Consider the following 22,715-nt stretch of genomic DNA (forward strand, 5'->3'; position numbering starts at 1 on the left):
CAAATACACATTTCTAAGTGTGTTTTCTCTCAGAATGCACATTTGTAAACATATGTTGACACTAAGTAGGGTCAGGAAGCACAGAACTCACTGGGATAACATTAGTCCAGGAACTGCAGATCAGGTCTGTTTGTATTATTAGAAATGACCATGATTGATTTCTTCCAACAACCCTACCTGGAAATATCGACCTTCCTTGGGAACTCTTCTGCTAATGAATGGCTGCTGGGTGTGATTAATAAAAGATGATGGAAAATTACTCTACATATCTTCAAAGCCACTTTTAGCATTTGGACCACATATTCTCTAGAGTTGAGTTCTTTCATTGAAAGAAACATTGGTACTATATTCAGGGTCAAATCAAGCCCTGCTTCTAGGAAGAGGAGAAAACGAGGGGAAGGGATGTGTATGTATGAAAAGCAGAGGAAGTAAGATACAGAAAAAGAAAGGTGGAAAAGGATGGGGGGAAATAGCAGGGGAACAAATAGGTTTGAAATATTTTGTTTAAATGAGAAAAGGGAAGGTTGAGGTTAACAATAATATGAAAAAGCAACAGAGTTATTGATAAATTAAAGCATGGTGAAATGAGAAGGGAGAGCGCAGGATGACAAATGAGAGAATTGTGTTGGGAAATTGGGAGGCGTTAAGGCCCTGCACTCAGGAGCAAGTGTGGGAGGAGAAGATACTTGGTTCCTGTCCTGTTCAGCAATTCAGTGCAGTATCAAAGAGTTCACTCTTTGAACTTAATGGGCATGACTAACATAGGTCCATTAATTTCATTGGCATAGCTGTCAACCTTCCCTTTTTTTGCGGGAAATTCCCTTATTCCAGCGCTGTTTCCCGCTGCTATCCCGGATTGTTAGATATTCCGTAGACTGTCCTCAGGATAGGTGAGGCTGCTGATCCCTTATTTTCAAATCTGAAAGTTGACAGCTATGTTCATTGGGTCTAGCCTGAGTAGAACTTAATTGAATACCACCCTCTGCCTTCAGCATCCAGGACCAGTTTTTAAGTTAGCACTGTCACCTGGGCTACCAGATTTTTGCAAGCCTGCCTCTGAGTGTGAGCAAAGGACGTAAGCCCACTACTATAATTTAGATATGACCATTTTTAAAGCTTAAATTTGGCGGCTTAAACAAGACTATCTTAAGTCATGTAGCTTTATTCATGTTATGTCTCGGTAGGAAGACTCTGCGGAAGGGTGGGGGCTGCTGAGCATTGATGACTGGAAGAGAGCAGGGGGCGGGTTTTTATTTATTCTGTGTTTGCTGCTGTGTGAATCTTGGACACTTTTTATTCTGCATCCATTTCTTTACATATAATTATGCAATCCAAGTATGTGGCCTGAAGTTAATACTTTTCCACATGTGGTAAGACAGGAAAACTTCACAGCCATCAAAGTCAAGTACTAATATGTAAGGAAGAATAAAATATTCCTTTTATTGCTGCACCATATACCTTGAATACCATAGGTTGTGGCTATATATAACGAACTATAGAGAGTAACTGAAAGTGTGTTTTGTAGTAAACACTTGGTTCATAAAGTATCTATGTCCGTAAAGCATTTAATTAATGAAACTCAAATGTGGATAAAAACAATTTGTCCTGATTTACAAACCCCCTTCATTTGGAAGCAGCTGCTTAATGTTCTTCTTAAAAACACAGCTTGATTCTTTCAGTATTAACAAGCTATTATTGTGAGTTATGTCCCTCCTTCAGTGCATAAATTCCCTTAAAGTGTATCTAGAGAAGTTTATAAAATGCAAGCTTAGTGCTGTTGTAACATATGTTGGAAGGTTTTTTAACAACAGCAGTTTTGATGAAACATATTTATGCATTGATCTCATAAATTTTATTTCAGTTTCTTGTTTAGCTTGTTGTGTGTGACTTCCTATAATAAGAACCTGATCCCCCATTGAAGAAGTTAATGAGAAGTGTAAAGAGAATTTAGTAAAGGTAATTGATATTAGTAAGATGGCATAGGTCTTTAACCCTGCCCTCATTCATTTTTGATATAGCCCAATATAACTCTTAATTCTGGGAAATCTTTGATGAGCTAAGTAAGCTGTCAAGAGAGTGAAGAAAATCCTACTTTGTCGAATCTTGACTTTCTGGCTAGAATTAACCATTCAGCCAGCTGTATACAGATATACTAAATATGCCTTGTATGTTATTCTTTTGGGCACTTTGCTTGACCACAAAGCAAACAGTTTTTAGAACAAAGCAGCATATTTGTGCAGACATCCCTGTACCCCACTTTCAGTGTTTCTAATAACTGTTGGACGAGTGCATTCAATTTGGCAGTTTTGTTTATTGAGCCAGGGTGGGTGGGTTTTATTCCAGAACGAAATCATCTGTGTATGGAAGCTCAGAGAAAATGAAGTAAAATTCCTTCTTCATCTGATGGTAGAAATGTTTGTGTTAATATTATTGCAGGTTGACCGCCAATCACAATTTATTCAAGGCTATCGAGTCATATATCGACAAACATCAGGCCTACCTTCCCCTTCTGCATGGCAGACCCTAGAGGCCAAAGTTCCCACAGAGCGCAGTGCTGTCCTAGTCAACTTGAAGAAAGGAGTTACTTATGAAATTAAAGTTCGGCCATACTTCAATGAGTTTCAAGGGATGGACAGTGAATCAAAATCTGCCCGTACCACTGAAGAAGGTAAATAAAAACTATTAAAGTAATAATAAGCTTGTGTGTTTTGGCGAGTTAATTACATATTGTCCAGTATGCATACGGGGCTTTCCACAAGTAGGAGTTAGCCTGTTTTCTACAATGAAGTTAAATGTGTACACCAGAATTCCACAGTGGTAGACAATTCAATAGACAATTGAAATGAAGAGAAATAAATAGTGTGGTCTCTGGGATTTGGTATTAGTACCATTGTTATTCTACTAATTTATAAATTAACTGAGAAAGCGAAATTTGCAGGTGAACAAATTCTTTAGGGTTGCAGTGAAGAGGTCCACTGAACCTCCAAATCAGGTGTAACTAAAAGGTAAAATTCATGTTAGGGATCACTAAATAGAGATTAAAAATAAAACAGTATTATAATGCCTTTATATAAGCCCATGCTGTGGGCAATTTTGGAATATTGTGTATAAATAGTTCTGGTTGCAAATACCAGTTGTGGTCTCAAATAGTTCCAGCCACAAAAAAAATGTTATAGATCTTCCAGAGGTACAGAAAATGGCAAGTAAAATTAACAAGAAGTTGGAGCACTTGTGCTACAGAGAAAAGCTAAAGTGCTTTGGTTCTCTCGCTTTAGAAAAAAAATATGGCTAAGGGAAGACAATGCAGACATTTATAGAATTATGACTGGTGTGAAGAAAGAAGCAGAAGAAGGTTCTTCCTCTTTCATAACACAACAACTTGGGGGCACTCAATGAAATTGATGGAATGTAGATTTAGGATAGCCATCCTTCTTTGCACAATGCATAATCTTTTATAAATCGCAAATGTGGAGATGGTTTGGGTGCTGGCTTATATAGTTTTGAAGGAAACCATATTGATGAAGTTATAGGTATATTCACTGATAATAAACATAATAACTAGATGAAATTTCAGAGGAAATATTCCCCTGAATACCATTTGCTGGGAGGCAAACAACAGAAAAGGTCTTCTAGATCCTAGAAGCATCTAGATGGCACTGTTGCAGACAAGAGGCTGGACAAGAGGCTGGATGCGTGTCTTCATCGGTACACAAAAATAAGGTTAAGAAATGGTTTAACAAAACAACCATTAGACAAACTCAGTCACCCAAGTAGGATTGAATTATTATTATTTTTGCATATTTTCTGTTGTTAATATAACTAGAATGTTTTCTCCCAGTAAAATAAAAAATAAGAACTGCTAAATGAAAAAGATATCTTTTTTATTATTCCAATTCTGTAGACTTCTTGAAGACTGAGTGATGGTCTCATTAATGGCTGTTATTTTCCAGTAGTGTATGCCAGGGTGTTGCACATTCTGAAGGCTACTTCTTTGTAAAGCGAAGGCTTTTAGACTGTCCCTGCCTATAGATATGTTAAACTCATGGGCCCTAAACTGTTGTGTAGATTAATGTAACCTTCAGCCACTCTGCCTCTTGGTGTCTCCTTCAGTATAAAAAAAGAAAGAAAGAAAAAGACTGTAACAAATTGTACTGTCAACAGTTAAATGTCAGATACTGGGGGGGGGGGGGGTTGGTTAAAGTATCTGCTTGTATAGGAGACTATTTATAGGCTTACGTGCAAAAACTACTGCATTCACAAACTGTCATTGCATGGCCATTTTCTTTGGTTCCTTAATTATCTTTGTAATTATCTTGGGTTTATGCTTTTTTTAGACATAATCGCAAGAAATCTTTTTAATGAAAATGGTTCACTTCTCAGAGAAAAAGAGCAATCTTTTTAAAAGTGTCATATTTTATGCATTGATATGATTCTGCTTAAGGGAATACCATTTCAATAGAAGAAAAACCTGTTTTAGAAATGGCTTTAGATATATGATATGAGTACTGTATTTTTTCAGTCGCAGAATGTGTATTTTTAGTCAGGGAAATACTTAAAATAAGTATATCTCATTTTTCACGGAACCGAGTATCAGAGGAAATGTTTCTTCTGGGGCCTAACTCAAAAAATCGATTTTATCACAGTTCCCCCCCACCCTTTTTCCTGAAGTCCAGACATTTGTCACAATTCAGTATCCATTCATCTCCTACCTCTTTGGCCTTGTGAAAGTAACAAATGGAATTCTGTTTGGTTGTGTCTGGAAAAGATGAGCAGTGATTTTGGTGCTTTAATATCTGTGGGAAGGAACTGAGCACTGGAATAATTGACCTGTCAAGAATCAGGCATGGTGTTCTCCACAAGTCAGCAGCAAGGGAAATGAGAAAACAGTTTAAAAATGTTATTTTTCAGTGTGGTCCATTTAATAACTGCAACACTGTCAGGGAAGTGCTTTAATTTATATTATGGTGTCAACTCTTGCAGTGGTATTATACAGATGAAGATAGAACAGTTAGATTACATAGCTAGAAATTACATATTGTATTGGCATATATGTGTGTGTATAGGCATATGTGCAAGTATGTAGATGTAAATACAGTTCCAGTTCCTCCATGTTCTCAATCAAGCTTTAAACCGGATTCCTGTGTATTTTCTTGACCTTAAAACTTACATGGCATGCTGAACATTTTATTAGTAGAATTTAAAATATGTAATTGTTTTGCTTCTTTTTTCAGTTGCATGATGCAGAAAAGCTAGAAGTCATTAACTGTAGGTGTATTAAGTAGAAAAATGAAGATAGATGGGTTCCATAATGTGTGTGCATACAGTGTTATGTGGGGGTGTACTTTGATAAACCCTATACAGTGGTACCTCTGGTTACGTACTTAATTCGTTCCGGAGGTCCATTCTTAACCTGAAACTGTTCTTAACCTGAAGCACCACTATAGCTAATGGGGCCTTCCGCTGCTGCCGCACCGCCACCGAATGATTTCTGTTCTCATCCTGAAGCAAAGTACTGTTTTGGGGGGACCAAAGGCGGGCAGGTGTGGAGGACTCCCTGGTCCTGAATGGGGCAACGTGCCCCTGAAGGACCAGGTGTGTAGCATGGGAGTCATTTTGGACTCGCAGCTGTCCATGGAGGCACAGGGAAATTCTGTGTCCAGGGCAGCTGTCTACCAGCTCCATCTGATACTCAGGCTGAGACCTTACCTGCCCACAGACTGTCTCGCCAGAGTGGTGCATGCTCTAGTTATCTCCTGCTTGGAGTATTGGACTACGTGCGGCTACCTTTGAAGGTGACTCGGAAACTGCAACTAATCCAGAATGTGGCAGCTAGACTGGTGACCGGGGGTGGCTGCCGAGACCACATAACACTGTTCCTAAACGACCTACATTGGCCCCCAGTATGTTTCCGAGCACAATTCAAAGTGTTGGTGCTGACCTTTAAAGCCCTAAACGGCCTCGGCCCAGAATACCTGAAGAAATGTCCCCCAAGGGCCTTCTGGCATTTCCCTTACTGTGAGAAGTGAGGTTATAGGGAACCAGGCAGAGGGCCTTCTCAGTGATGGAGCCCGCCCTGTGGAATCCCCTCCCACCAGATGTCAAGGAAATAAACAACTACCTGACTCTTAAAAGACATCTGAAGGCAGCCCTGTTTAGGGAAGTTTTTAATGTTTGAAGTTTTACCCAGTTTAATATTCTGTTGGGAGCCGCCCAGAGTGGCTGGGGAAACCCAGCCAGATGGGCGGGCTATAAATAAATTATTATTATTATTATTATTATTATTATTATTATTATTATTATTATTTCCTTTTGGACTGGCCAACCTCTAAACCTACCCATGATAGGCCAATTTGCGGGCAGGTCTAGGATCCACAGTCAGGGCCATCAAGGTAAGCTGCAAGCCTCTGGTGGCCGATGGTTGTCACCCAAAGGTCAGGTTGCAGCTGGCTAGCAGCACTGGCCCGCGACACTGCTGCTATCCTTCAGGATAATCCATTCCATTCTCCTCCTCCCCCACGGTTAACAGTCAATTAGCACTACTTGTTCAGAAAGTTCAGTTCTCATTGCCTGTTTTGGGATACTTCCCTTGAGGTTTTTGTTTTTGATTCTTTTACTAAACTTTTTTTGTACTTCTGTAAACCTCAAAACCTCTCTCTTGTGCACTGATGGTGCCTTTTGGCTACGAAAAGAGAAATATAGGGAATAATGTGGCTTTCCTCTCTTTCAGTTATTTTGCAATAAATTGCCATGATGCAGCACGTCTTTTTAGCCATACAATATGGGTTGCACATGAATTGCCATGCCTCTTTTCTTTAAGCTCTCCACTAGGTGCAGGGGAACAGCCAGAAAGTAAGCAGACTCGAAACCTATGTTGTGTATCAAAACCAGCTGCACACTTCTCTGGGTCGCAACCCATGTGCCTTTAGGGCCTTCAGAGATCATCATCCATATTTCTAGAGAGCTTAAATTGTACAAGGTGATGTAAAGCATATAAAAACATACAAGAGTTCTGCTCACAGACTTTACAGTATACGTTTAAATGATATCTAAATAAATTAGACTAAGCAGCACAAAATTAAAACTGAATGTCAATATCCAGCATGAAAAAACCTAAATAAATATTCTGCATGGGGGAAAAACCTAAATAAATATTAGTCTGGCATGAATAAGGTTCAGAATGGCAAAACAAACAAAAATGCACTGGGGTATGTGCAGCAAAGGAAAGACGGCATTTGCATACATTGCTGTTCCCACACTACTGAATAGGACAGACATCTGGGATTAGGGGCAAAGAAATTAAGATCACACTGTCATTCAGTATGTGCTGCACACCTGTACATACTATGTTGGTGTTGAGCATAAGCTTTTAGAATACTTAACGAAATGTTTTTCTTTCAATTTATTACATCTCTCTGCTCCAGCTCCAAGTGCCCCACCACAATCTGTTACTGTTCTCACAGTTGGAAACCACAACAGCACCAGTATAAGTATTTCCTGGGATCCTCCACCCCCAGATCACCAGAATGGAATCATTCAAGAATACAAGGTAGGAATGAAATGTAGCAGGAAAAAAGCATCTCTGTTTTCTGTTCATTGTATTAATAAATAATTTCTGTAGCATCATTTAGTTTTAAAAGTGTTCTGCAATAATCATCCCTGTAACATTGCTGTGGTGTAGCTCATGGTATTCCCATGTCACAAATACAGGAATTGAGAGAGAGTCTTTTTTTCAGGCAGTTCAGTATAAAATTGGCTTTTCAGTTGTGTCTTCATTTATCTTTAAAACAACTTATAATTTGTGAGAGGCGCTTACTAGCTCAATACCCTCCAGTGAGCTTATATAGCTGAACAGAGAGTTGATTCTGGAGACCCAGATACTCTCTGCTATTCCAGCCGTGCGTATCTTAAAATAACAAGATAGCTCAACAGCAATCCTTTTTGTAGATTTGAAAAAAAACATCTATATAACTGGTAGTATAAGGTTTGGAGTGTGGTATGATCTTTTACTGAGAATTCCAACATCCTGGAGGAACAAAGGTGTCTGTTTGCTATTATGGAAGAGGTGAGACTTCTGATAAATCTTGGGTTCAATTTTGATGTAACAAAGCCAATGTCGTTGACAGAGCCAGAGCTGCAGGAGAGTTTCAGCCTTCCTTTTAGGTATAGCGCTATTCTAAAAAGAAGCAATTCCCCCTAGGCACACACAAGAGTTTGCATTCTCCAATTGAGGCTTTAAACTTTTTTTCCCTAGCAGTTCGCTGAATTGAAAACTGTTTCTGAAGCTCTTCAAAAGAGCTTGTGATCAGACCCAGTCTTTGACATTTTTGCACCCGAAGCAAAAAAATAAAATAAAATAAAAATGACAGCAGCACCCCTTCCATCCTGCTTAGGACTGGAACTCATTGTTTTTTAATTACACAGAGGGAGAGGAGGTCAGAGGAGGTAGTAGAAGGGCACCTTTTCTGGAATCTGCTGCCCAAAGCAACCACTTCATGTTGCTTCATGGTAAGACTGCTTTGTTTGTGGTTCAGGAAAGGCGAGCCACTATTAGAAAACAACATTCAAAGACCACACTGGGCATGCAGAGAGAACTGTAAAACTAACAGACACCTGGCCACAGCTGTTACCAGAGTAGAACTCACCCTTCTTATATTAAGCTGCCTCTCATAACTAGACTATCTACAATAACTTCCTTGTTCCATGGGTTGTAGGTTCTCCATGTTTCTTACCTATATTGCTTACTATGCCCTAAGGATTTCAGTTTAAGAGAATTGTAGTTAGCATACATGGCAATTAATGCTAATTTGCTCCAGTTATTTGGTTAAGTAGAAACATCTGCATGATTTTTACAATGAGAGTCTATTTACCTGAAGGGCATGGTATGCATTATAACAAGTGATTGTATATGTTTCATTGATAGTTCATTTACCTGTTAAGTGGATAGGCATGATTGCATCAGTGCAGAAGATAGCATTTATTTTTATTCTTTATATGAGGAACATAGAATATTTTTGTGAGATGGGTGAATGCCCTTGACATGTGACATTTATTATAGCAATGTGCTTCCTATTAGTAAAAGCCAGAAGTGGAAGCCAGAAGGGGGGAAAGGCAATGTAATACCTTTTGTGTACATATTGCCAGAAGCACACACCACTTTTTTATATGTATAAAGATGCAGTCTGAGAGATTTTTGCTGTCTCAGTCCTCTGAGTGCATATAGCCTGTTCCAGGGCCTCCACTGTACAAGAAAAGGCCCTGTTATAGAGATTCATTTGATTGTTTTCATAAGAAACAGGATCGCTCTGAACAGGAATAACACACAACACCACTTACAACATTTGACCAGCATCACCTTTCTTTGGTAATTTCTGTGTAATTTCACAGATGAATACATGATTGCTTGAGGTCCCTAGAGTGCTAGTTAATGGATTCTGCACTATTACAATAATTGAATACCAAGATTTTTTTTGACTAAAACAGAATTCCTGCAATTTTCTCAAATTCCTGCATCCTCAAAAAAAAACCCCATGAATAAATAAGTGAAACAAATAAATGCCTTGGAATAATCTGTTTGGTGCTGCAAAGTGATGCATTGGATGGTTATACAGTGGGCGCTCAGGTTGCGAATGTGATCCGTGCGGGAGGCACGTTCGCAACCCGCAGCGCCGCATCTGCGCACGCACGGGTCACAATTCGGCGCTTCTGCTCATGCGCGAAGTGTGATTTAGTTTTTCTGTGCATGTGCGAGCGCTGAAACCCGAAAGTAACCCGTTCCGGTACTTCCAGGTTCGGCGCGGTGTGCAACCCGAAAATGCGCAACCTGAAGCGTCTGTAACCCGAGGTATGACTGTAATCAACTCCATACCACAAAGTGATGGTTTAAATATACATATGTGGTATTTAAGGGACCTTTTGTGCATTTCTTTAGTTATAGCAAGAAGAAGAAACCTGGATTCCTAAACAATTTCAGTAATGGCATCAATAAGAGAAAGAGAAGGTAGACAGATAATGTATTAGCACCTACAAGAACTCCTTCCCTTTCATATATTAGGGTATTTTTGGCCTCCTGGCAACTATATTGTAGGGCACTGTAAGTTATCATTTCTTGTCCCCAATACTATTTAATATTTATATAAAACAGTTGGGAGAAGTCAATAAAAGATGCGGGGATGACCTGTCATCAGTACACTAATGATATCCACCTCTATGTATTACTCTGTATTGGTCTTCAAACGTTTTTTATCATTTATATTTTATTGCCAAATGACTTTGTATTTTTTAATACAAAAAGTGATTCTTAAATGAAATCAATGTGTGATGGCATTCGATGGCTCATAGTTTCTCGTCCAGGGTTATTGATTGATTGATTGATTGATTGATTGATTGATTTATACATACCCCACCCACTTTGGGTGGATCCCAACAGATTGTTAAAAATGTGATCGAACATTAAAAACTTCTATAAACACGGCTGCCTTCAGATGTCTTCTAAAAGTCAGATAGTTGTTTATTTCCTTGACATCTGATTAAGGGCGTTTCATAGGGTGGGCGTCACTACCGAGAAGGCCCTCTGTCTGGTTCCCTGTAACTGCACTTCTTGCAGTCAGGGAACCACCAGAAGGCCCTTGCAGCTGGACCTCAGTGTCCAGGCTGAACAATGGGGGTGGAGACACTCCTTCAGGTATTCTGGGCTGAGGCCATTTAGGGCTTTAAAGGTCAGCACCAACACTTTGAATTGTTCTCGGAAACGTACTGGGAGCCAATGTAGGTTGTTCAGGAACAGTGTTATGTGGTCTCGGCAGCCACTCCCAGTTACCAGTCTAGTTGCCGCATTCTGTAGTTTCTGGGTCACCTTCAAAGATAGCCCCACGTAGAGCACATTGCAGTAGTCCAAGCAGGAGATAACTAGAGCATGCACCACTCTGGCGAGACAGTCTGCGGGCAGGTGGGGTCTCAGCCTGCATACCAGATTTAGCTGGTAGACAGCTGCCCTGGACACAGAATTGACCTGCGCCTCCATGGACAGCTGTGAGTCCAAAATGACTCCCACCTGGTCCTTCAGGAGCACAGTTACCCCATTCAGGACCAGGGAGTCCTCCATACCCACCCACCCCCTGTCTCCCCAAAGCAGTACTTTGTTAGTAGCATAGAATAACTTCAATGTTAGACAGCCAAAATGTTTCTCTCCAGATGTTGTTGGCTATGATTTCCACCATCCTGGGCCATTAGACATGCTGCTACCCCTAAGTAAAAACAATATTGTTAGTATGAGTCTGTCTTAGAGTTAATGATGATGATGATGATGCATGAATCAATATTTCTTTCACTAAAAGTTCAAAGAAATAACAATTCAGATTTATGTATATTTATTTTTGTAATTAGGATTGCTACTACCTTGTATTCTCAAAGGGGTATTATCAGTTGTTTCTACATAATTCAACCTCCCTCTTTTTCAGATCTGGTGCTTGGGTAATGAAACAAAATTTCATATCAACAAGACTGTAGATGCAGCCATTCGATCTGTTGTGATTGGAGGCCTGTATCCAGGTATTCAATACAGAATAGAAGTTGCAGCAAGTACCAGTGCTGGTGTTGGAGTGAAAAGTGAACCTCAACCCATAATAATTGGTAAGTGATTATTTAACTTACAGTTGTATTTTGTGTCTTTAGCATATTACAATACCTTTCTGCAGTCGTAGATGAAAATATAAAATAGTTGAATTACCCTTTCACTTAAGAAAAGTTTCCAAAATGAAAGCAGGTTAAAGGGCTGGTTTTCCTGAGTTTAACAAACAGAGATTATTGTGTGAAATTAATATTGCATTATGAATTTATCACTGCAACAGCTTGATAGATTTATAGAACACCTAACTAAAGCTTTCTCTTGAGCCTGTTAAGATTGCTAGATTATTGCTTTACTTAGGTTGCTGGTGCCCAAGGCCATGTTTAAATGTTGTTTTTGTAGCATTTGTGGGTTACTGTTTATCAGCTATTCTAAGCAGATGACCTATCCTATATTATGCCAAAGCACAAAGATTCTCAAGTCCAAAATAGAGAGGGAAACTGGTAATACTATCCCTTTTCTTTGAACTGCCTTTTTCTTATTAGTAGTTTCCATGCTGAATTAATTTCATAACCTAAGGCAAACCTAGAACCTTATCCTTCTGAGAAAATTCTCAAGCATAAATTGGAAAAAGCATGCTATGTCTGTATGAAATATGCAGTAAAACTGCACTCAGTTGTGTGCTTCATTGCTGTTTGGAAATATTTATAATATAAAAAATCTGCATTTTTTAAAAAAAAGAACAACTCCATAAATTTGGCATAATCATATGTAGAGTTCTGTTGGTACTACAGAAAGTGATTTGCATATTTAAACTTTCCCTCAGGTAAAAAAAATACTTATATGTATTTTTAAAACTAGCATATCAGAGACAGAAAAATATTGTCTCTACCCTTTGGTTTGATGTGCTAGTTGTCTACATCTAGGGAAGATCTTTCTTAAAAATGTTGATAGCATTGAAGCAGAACACCACACCTGCAGTTTGAATGGTGCAATCTCAAGAGGGCTTTACAAAATGATGGTTTTTGATGCATAAATTAATGCCAATTTGATGTGCTTTAATTATACCTATATTTTTCTATATAAAGTGGATTGAGACAGAATTGACATAGCTGCATATCTATCTGTCTATTCATCTATCTATCCCTTACTTGTATTCTGCTCTTCTGTTGAGTAACGAGCACTTATGCAGTATACATGGGGTGCAGGGTATATGGCAGTATATATATATCCTCATTCTAGCCCTTTGAGATAGTTTCTGCTGAGAGAGAGTGACCAGTCTAGTGTCATGACTGAATGAGAATTTGAACTCAATTCTGATCCAAGCTCAGTCAGAGGTGTACCTAGGAATTAGAAAAATCAGCCCCCGCTGGGGATACAGGCTCGGGGGGGGGAAACAAAAATCACCTGGATGGAGTGTACAGTGTGTACATGCATGGTGACGTGCCACCGCTGTTGCAGCAACATCAAATGTGGAGCTTCCTGTCCTTATCTCAATGTGGCACAAAGTGAATAAGGAATAAAAAAGGAGAACCTAATCTGATGGCTCCTCATAAGGTTCTGCTACTTCACTTAACAGTTAACTTGTGCATAGATTCAGTCGTTGGTGTAATAATATCAGAAACAGCTGTAAACTTTCACAGTAATAGGTGCAATCAAATCTGATGTGTCTAATTAATTTTTGGTCCAGCAAATTAGTTTTGTTCTTCATTACTCTCCAATGGGAGGAAGACATTATATTTCATTATATTTTGTCTGCTGAAACAATGGAGTGTTGCAGGTCGCACACATACCTCGTCTGTATTTTAATTAGCTGAACTGACAGCATTGTTATAGAAACACCTGCAGTATATGAAGCAATACACTGATACTTTGCCTGGCTTTATAGCTATCTATCTATCTAATCTTATCTATCATCTGATTAAATATAATGTAAAGAAATATCGAATTAATGCCGTTTTTCTCCAAATCTTAACACTTACATTAATTCTGTTGAACATCAATGGGAAATGTACATCCATATTCATTTATGTTCAGCTGCTGAAATCACAAAGCATATGTTATTCTGACATTTAAATGAATTATTACTTTTGCTCATGTAATTGCAAGGCACTGAAGGGTAGAACAGGCTGCCAGAATACTAACTTAAAAGTGTGCTGACCTAATTTGGAAACACACTTTCTTAAGGAAGACCCTGTGGGAGGCTATGCAGTCCTCTAAAACTCCCTTGAAGTTTTTTCTTTCAGCTCTTCAGTTAAATGAAAAGGCATTTTTGAACTCTTAGGGGATGTGGTTGGTGCAGTTTTAAGGTGCACAGCACACAGGGAATAAGATGCCATTCCATCACCAGCCTAGCATGGGTGCCGGCTACAGGAATGGGGGAAAGTAATGAAAAGGAAAAGTAATGCTACTTAGAGCCACAGTCACTACTCAGCAGGCTGTCAGGAGAAACCTAATGCATTCTGTAATGTGGACACTACAAATTACAGTGACTTCTTTGTTACAGCCTTGTGCCATTCCCCTTGGATTTCAAGTATTTCCTTCTCTGTCGCATACTATAAGCAGGAAGAGGTTTTCTGTTTCCCCTGAAAGGCTTCAGAACTACTTTGTGGATTTGAACCAACAAAGTGTAATTTAGAATCCCATAGTATCCATGCAATGCTAAAGTTGTTTATTTAACACACACTGCTTATTTACCCTCCGATTCCAATTCAGATATCTGCTAGTTTCCCCTTAGCTTCTTAGGCTTAGATTGCCCTGGGGTTTTTTTTCTGTGACATCAGAGCAGTTAAGCCAACTTGAAGTCTGAGGCTTGCCAAGCTGCACTGAAGGACATCAGATCAAATTAGCCACAATGTGTTAAAAGGATATCCACAGCCCACAGTCTGTGAACGTACTAGTAGATGTAACTTCATGACCAAACTTTTAGTTTAGAAAAGTTGTACTTTCATCTTGTTTAGAAAATTTGGCCAAGGGGCCTTCAATTAAAATGTTGAGCTCTGGTGAAGCATCACTGATATGGTTTAAAATTGATAGGGAGGAATTAGGTCAGTGGGAATCAGAAGTGCGTGTTTCCATTGACTTAGCTGATTAAAAAAAAGTTTAAAATAAAAGGGATCAGTGAAGTATGTTCAGTATATTGTAATGGGCCAATCTAATTTCCTGAAGTCTGTCAGAAACCCCAAGTGACTCTATTTTCAATAAATTTGATTTATTTATGCTCAAATACTATGTTTCACTGTGGTAAAACTTGCATATCTACCTCTAGTGCTGAGCCATTCAAAGGACTTTTTTGAGACAATGCATGGAAAAAGTAACATCCCCACTGACAGCCCTATCATATATACTCTGTTTTGCACTAATCTTAGTAAATCACAGTCCTATTTTGGTGCTTTGGAGATCCTTTACTAAAAATTTTCATGTAGGTTACTAAATGTTTCATTCTTCAGCATTCAGCTCCCTTCCCATGCCCACAGAAGTTAAATCTTAAAGTAGGGGGTCATACATGAGTGCAGTTGAACGCTAAGACACCATGTAGCATACAGCCTGCCTTTTTAATTGGTCAATGGCAGGCAATAGCTGAGTAATTGAATATATTGTAGGGACGCAGGTGGCGCTGTGGTCTAAACCACTGAGCCCCTTGGGCTTGTCGATCGGAAGGTCAACAGTTTGAGTCTGCATGATGGGGTGAGCTCCTATTTCTCTGTCCCAGCTCCTGCCAATCTAGCAGTTCGAAAGCATACCAGTGCAAGTAGATGAATAGGTACTGCTGCAGCAGAAAGGTGAACAGTGTTTCTGTGTGCTCTAGCACTCGTCACAGTGTCTTGTTGAGCCAGAAGTGGTTTAGTCATGCTGGCCACATGACCCAGAAAGTTGTCTGCGGGCAAATGCTGGCTCTCTCAGCCTGAAAGTGAGATGAGCACCACACCCCATTGTTGCCTTTGACTGGACTTAACTGTCTAGAGGTCCTTTACCTTTACTGAATATTTCATACCGAGACAAAATGGCAACCTTTGAGTAATGTGAAATAGTAGATGGGACTAAGACAAGTGATCCATCCTTTGACAACAGGGTTATTACAGGGTAAGTTCTTTAAAAGAGGCCCTGTGGATACAGAGAACACATGTTCCACGGGGCCTCTTTTAAAAGACTCACCCTGTATAAATGTTATAATTTTATTCAACAAAATGTTGGAAGGTATGCCATCATAGAGTACCATCATAGAGTGGTACTTGATTCTGGATACAGTGCAGCAGCTAGGGTCTTTTTAAATAGTGGCAGCAAGTTAAAGTTTGAGATTGGCAAGTGGAGAAACCTGATATTTCCTTATCTACTGTGGAACAAGCTCCTTCTTGTCCTTTGCAAGTATAATTATTTATATTTACTGTGTGAAATTGTAGTTTCAGTAAGAATGTGAGGTGCTTTTGCTTAGACAATATGGAATTGCATTTGTGAAGCTGACACAGGCTGAGCAGGTCTTAAGGATGCATAATCTAATCAAATAAAATGGATGCAGATGTTACTAGGCTTTGATAACCATTTACAGAATGCAATTTTCATTCTCTTATCTGGCAATGAAAGGGTAGGAGTCGGAAATAACACACCTAGCCTTTAGTCATTTGCAATCAGTTTAACAAATGACCTTATTTTTACTTACCTGAGGCTTGAATAAATATGCTGACATAGCACTGCTTCCTTCCAAAAAATAAACTACAATTTTAATCATCCTGAAAAGGAAAAACATGTTTGCTTGTTTTTCAAAGCAAGGCACAATGATATAACATTATAACCATTTGCACTGTGCAATTATGTGGTCACTGTTTTCACACGCATTCTGTAAGATTATAGCTTTAAGTATTTGCTTCCAAAAATAACAGCAATATGACAGGAAATAAGCTAAGGAGCTCAAGTATTACATAGCTTGGCAACTATATTCCAATAAATTACAGAAATACAATCATTCTACATCAAAGGACTTTAAATCGTTGTATAATTGGGGATAGCATGCTCCAAAATGCAGGATTATTTTGTAAGGGAAATAATTTATTTTTTGGATTAGACCTTTTAATTACACAATTGTTCACATTCTGTGGCAGAACTTGGAACAGAGCCTAATATTGCTGAGCCATTCAAACGGCTAGTTAACTACAGCATTTGCCAGTTTACAGGCCACACACTATGTCATTGACTTGCTAGCAGATATTTACACTGCGTCTTTGGTTTGTGGCTTAACCTGTGGCTGCTTTCTCCGCTAAAAGGAGGGAAGAAATGAGGCAGAGAAGCAGCAATTTTTCAAACAATACCAGTCAGCATATACTTTCTGCTACATATTAGTTGTGTTGCTTAGTAAAGGTTTGTAGTATTAGGGCTGTGCAGACAGTTTGTCCAAATCATGAATCTAATTGGTCCAATTTGTGCCAAATCCAGATCAGGTCAAGACAGCTACAAATCGTGACAGAGCAGCATCAGGTGGACCCAAAATCAATTTGCAGTGATTTGTTTCAATCTACAGCTAGAAAATAATCTGTCTAAAGCCAGGCAGACAGGCTCCAACACCATACAAGGAGAACACCATGGTGAGGAGGGAAGATGAGCCTTGCTCACTGAGAGCTCTAGCTTCCAATCTAGGCACAGAATTTCATCCAGTATTCTCCAACAGCTTGTGGAGAGGGAGAGTAAAGTCTTAATCCAGCAGACCATTTTTGTTGTAAAGTATAGTTACTGTGTGAGAGAATTTTGGCTATTTGTTCCCTGGATTTTAAGAACCTTCATCACCTCTGTCTTTAAGCATCTGTAATGTTTGTTGTGATCAGTTTTGTTTTTGTTTTGTTTTTGAGCAGGAAGTCGTAATGAAGTTGTCATCACGGAAAACAACAATAGTATCACTGAGCAAATAACGGATGTTGTCAAGCAGCCTGCCTTTATAGCTGGAATTGGTGGTGCATGCTGGGTAATACTCATGGGTTTCAGCATCTGGCTGTACTGGCGCAGAAAGAAGAGGAAGGGCCTCAGCAATTATGCAGGTAAGAACAAGAGCTGTTTTTAAACACATGTTCATTCAAAAACATTGCTAGCTCATGAAATGAAGAGTGGAATGGGTGATTGTTGTATGCTTGCTCAGTAATGCTCTGCACCACATTACTGCAAAAAAATTAATATTCCCATAATGAATACATCTGATATATGTAAGACACTCAGGAATCTTAGATGCACTATTTCATTTAGGTCCTGGTGTGAAAAGAAGCGTATGTATTTCCACATTCAGTATTTCAGAGGATTGTGAAGCTTGCAACATGAACATGCAAAGTAAAATGGCACCTATTTCACTTAAAATACTTAGAACAGAGTCTTCTTCGAAGAATTACTTCCTTCCATTGGTTTTAGTCACACAATTTTGAATAATTGTAACTAGATGAGAACCATTATGTTTTAGTTCTTTGAAGCAAACATAATTAAGGCATGATCCAGTCTTATAGTATGAATTGATGAAAAGGAATATAGAAAATGTAGATCCAGTGCATCACATTGTCCCAACTTTGTGTTCACTAAGGCTTCACTGAGCTGGATGGTATTTACAACAGGGATAGCTAACGTGATGCCCTCCAGGGGTGGACTACTACACCCATTGGCACCAGTCAGCATGGCTATAGACCCAATTTGATGGGATCTGTAGTCCAAAACATCTGGAGGGCATTACACTGGATACCTCTGATTCAGAGCATCAATCACTTCATGAGTAAGCCTTCCTTTCTCTTGTATTAAATCCAACAATCCAGAGGTATATAAGGCTTTCCTGTTGCATGCATAATGCATTCCAGAGCTCATAAAATAAACAGATGCATAGGCACCTCAAAATCCTTTAATTTTCACCGTGTGAAAATTATTTTGGATCAGATGAAGTTCTGTATCCATGTTATGAAAGCAAAGGCTTTGTAGAATGTGTTCCTCAGAATTTTGTCTCATGTTGAGTAGTAACTTGTTGCAGTGTGGTTCTGGGCGTAAACACATAGCTCACAGCTGTGTTGAAACCAACAGAAAAGCAACAGTTTTTTATTACAAAAACAACCCTTCCTACCTATAGCCCCCTTTATATATTGTTGTGTGTGGTAAAAGTGCGAGGAGCCATGCATTCCATGGCAGCTGAATCAGAAATTCTTATTAATGAATCTGCATTTCCATAAAGTTCAACCATCAGTTTTGGTGCCATATCTTTTCTGATAAAGAAAATATCTCTAATGATTTATGCACTCAGGGCAATTCAAGCAGATTTACTTCTGGCTGTGTGCTACACAAATCTGACTCCAGAATCCTGTTGATTTCTTATTAATTATATACAGTGCCTGAATGACCACGGTGGTGAAGCTACATTATTCATAGGCTATGCTGTTTGCACATGTTTTTCTTCCTTTCCTTTTAATTAATGTGCATATATATTATGGTAGCTTCTACTTTCTCTGATTTTTTTTTTTTTAAATAAATCACCAAACTCTGTTCAGAAGTTAGATACATCGAGATCAGTGACACTGAAAGCTGCAATGTGTTGTCACCTCCTTACGTTAGATAGCTATTAATAAGACTTTATGGGTTTAGTAGATTCACTCTTTTATGTTATATTTCTGTATACATCAGATGTGCTAAATACACATGTCTACTTCTTAATTGCTAATGAAATGTTTCATGTCTTCAATTGTTTGGCCTTTGTGTTATGTATAACAGCATGTTTTTGTGAACAGGCTTGTATCATCTAACAATATGTGATTTTACCATATATGTAAATATTTATGCAGCAGAAAATGTGTAGAAAATTTGGTTTCTAGCTGACAGCCATATCCATTTGTCAGCACCCAAAACTGTGGAATATCTAAGTTAGAAGGCTCATTGCCCCCAAATAGTTATGTATATGGTACTGGCATTCATGACATTTTAAGTGACCCCCTCAGTATGTGGCTGGCTGCTGTATTGTGACACAGGGTTGTCCATTAATTTTCAAACATTGCATTTGCTCGACAATAAAATCTCATAAGCAGTTACATTTCAAAGCTGGTCATAGCATCTATGAGATGGATTGCATGTCCATGTTGCCGGTTATTATTCAATATAATTGTCAAAATCGCCTTCCACCTCTTTTCAATCCTTTATTTTTCATGGGCTGCTGGCTGGCTAGTGCTTAAAGCTGAATTGCTATAATCTGCACAAGATTTTGAGCTACATACATAAGTCAATTCTGAAGGGCACTTGTGCCCTTTAATTGGCGCACTTCTTAATGGGGTTTATAACTCACAATGTATTTACTTTTCTTGTTTTGCAGTTCAGTCCTTCACCTTCACCCCTGCAGGTACTGTTCATTAGTCTGTCTCTTACCCCAGCAACATATCAGTTCAGCATATAGTGGTTGAACCCCTTCTAATTATTCAGATTATACAAAGACTTAACACTCAAGTGCAAGAAGAAGCACTCTGTCTGCTCATCAGTTACACTAATGTGATATTGACTGTACCAGTGATTCCAGCAGAAGGCTACAAAGTAATAAACCTTTCTTTATAATTGTGCATCCTGCCCACTCACCCTGCCCTTCTAACCTACTCTGTTTTGAAAGGTAATTTGTAGCACATTGGTTGAAATAATATATTTATCCACATGAAGCCTTTAATCACAAAGGGCCAAATTTTATGCTTAAGGATCTCCACACTTAACTTGCAAATTTCCGAAGATATTTACTGATGGTCAGAGAAGCAGAACTTATCCTAGCTTCTTTGTAGATTCTTCCTGAACTTGAACATATGCCAGGCATGGTCAGAAATAAAGCCATGCACATAAATGTAATACTCAATACAGGTTGAGTTATGATTAATGCATAAACAGCCCATTCTAAAGCAACATATTTTCAAACATTTCTACAGCTTTCATTTAGACCAAACCTATTTGCAAAACAAAACCTTGAAATGACTCTGCCATTATCATTTCCTTAGCAGACCTAACATAAAGCTAGCTATTATAGTTAGTGTGATTAAAGTGATGTGAAAAGTAAATGAACTGTGGCTGAAATGGCCCAACATATGCGTGGACGAGGAAAGTAATAAGTACAGTTAAAAGCCACTATTAAGACAAATAGTTATCCTATGGTTTCCACAGCTTGCCTCTTCCTAGTCCACATTGGTTTAGGCAAAATCTCCAAGGTGGCATTTCTTACCCATTTTGATAAGGATATTGGCGAGCAAATACTCATTTGCTATCCAGTTTGCCCAGGCTGACGGAAATTCTGTATGCAATGGCAAGACTCTCAAGATATATTTTTGTTCTGCCAATACTCATCGTGCAGGAATATGATTACCTCAACATCTGCATGATTGATACAATCTGTCAAGCAAAATTTATTGTTAGAAAATATCAGCAGCATCCTTGCCAGCATTAAGCTTGCTCACAAATAAGCACAGTTGTGAATACTTTTGCAGCTACTGTGAAGATGTGAATGGACTTTATTTTTGGTTGACATTTTGACAAATGAAAACAAGATATTCCAAGAAAAATTGCACCAACTGTGTGACCACCTTTCACCCCACTTCTGTTACACACTCACCTCAATAAGTTTTATCAACCGAAATTTAAACAAATTTCTAGTGACTCAGACTTGGGTCTCCTTGTTTTTCTCAAAACAGGTTCATGCAACAAGAGTGCTTCTTCTATCCCTGTTATTGTTCAAGGCATCTTGTTACACCCCTGTTACATATCTATCAGATCACCTTTTCTTAAATGAGCTTGACCCTTTCCTTCCCTTCCCTTCCTTCATTCAAAAATTAAACCTACTTTCTCTCTCTCTCTCTCTCTCTCTCTCATATGACTATTTCACCAGCCTTTATTCAACTTATTTAAAACATCCTTTTACCTTTCATGTTCAAGCTGCTCTACTCCTGGCCTCTCAGAGAACCCTACCCCTTTTCTGTCTTTGCCAGCTGCTTCCTTCAGCACCTGGCTTTGAGAACTCTCTCTCCCTCTTTCGGTTGCCTCTCTTGCAAAGCTCAGCAGGAGGCCACAATTGCCTGCTGAGAGAGGCAGCTGGCAGGATATCTACCACAACAATTTTGACTTTGGTCCTTGCAGTCCCCCATGACAAGGTATGAAAACACCGAACTATCTTTGCCAAGGACTCTTGACATGCTTGTTTGGTGGGGGAAAGAGTGGGGTCAAACTCTGGAGATACATGAGGCAGGAAAGTATGGAATGGTATAAACTGCAGCTAACCTGCAGGGTGTAGCAAAATGCCATTCTGCATTAGGATCAGTAAGTCTAATAGTTTCAATTGTGTTCATGAATACTAATATAAGATAGGTTGGAATGTAACAGAAGTTAAAAAGGCACTGATGATAGCATAAGATGAGCTGTGCTGGAAGAGACCAAAGACCCATCCAGGGGCGCCGACTTATAAAAAATATTGGGGGAGCCCGCGAAAGCTCATGAATAATAAATAAGCTCATGAATATGCAGATAAAGTGGCGCTGCCTCCTCGTGAGCGAATAGGGGAGAGCGTGCTGCGCCTATTAATCAGCTCCGAAGGAAATTGGGTGGAGCTTTTGCTCGGGAGGGAGGGCAGGGGGCATGCAGCGCGACCCTGTGCATTTTGGGCTGGGGGAGGGGCGGCGGTGGCGCTCTGCTGGAGGGGCGCCCGAGATTATTGGGGGGGCGGAGCCCCCCAAACGAATTTTTGAGGGGGCTCAGGCCCCCTCAGGCCCCATGGAGTCGGCGCCTATGGACCCATCTATTTCAGCATCACAGTAGCTAACCAAGTGCCTATGGGAAGTGTGCAAGCAGGATGTGAGTGCAACAGCACTCTCCCTACTTGTGATCCTCAGCAATTGGGATTCAGATTCATAATGTCTCTGATACTGGGGGTAGTACATAGCCATCACGGTTAGTAGCCCTTGATAGCCTTATCCTCCATACATTCTGCTTTATCAGTTATGTGCCTGCAATATCAATTTGAAAAGTTTTCAGTTCCCTCTGACTGTTACACAAAGCTATGGCTTTTTATTCATGTGATGTGCGGGCAAGGGCACAGATGCATGCACAGAGAGTTACATGCAAACATATACAACTCATGCTACTAGAATAAACACTAATTTCCCCCTTTCCTGCAATGAAGGGACAGCTGATTGGA

General features: G+C 39.3%; 1 protein-coding gene across 30 annotated transcripts in view; it reads left to right on the plus strand.

Annotated features, from left to right (window-relative positions):
- Positions 1–22,715, plus strand: part of ROBO2 (roundabout guidance receptor 2) — a 799,183-nt gene that overhangs the window by 710,935 nt on the left and 65,533 nt on the right. For 16 of the 30 annotated variants that reach the window (XM_083498515.1, XM_083498500.1, XM_083498496.1 and 13 more), the window contains 4 exons: positions 2,437–2,668; positions 7,422–7,546; positions 11,457–11,628; positions 17,404–17,586. In XM_083498515.1, the coding sequence (XP_083354641.1) occupies positions 2,437–2,668; positions 7,422–7,546; positions 11,457–11,628; positions 17,404–17,586 (712 nt within the window). Of the gene's footprint in view, positions 1–2,436; positions 2,669–7,421; positions 7,547–11,456; positions 11,629–17,403; positions 17,587–19,871; positions 19,899–22,715 lie in introns of all 30 variants that reach the window. The other 14 variants (XM_083498493.1, XM_083498498.1, XM_083498494.1 and 11 more) reach the window with 1 other exon arrangement.

Source organism: Podarcis liolepis (assembly GCF_965112155.1).
Source record: "Podarcis liolepis genome assembly, chromosome: 4".
Classification (NCBI taxonomy): Eukaryota; Metazoa; Chordata; class Lepidosauria; order Squamata; family Lacertidae; genus Podarcis; species Podarcis liolepis.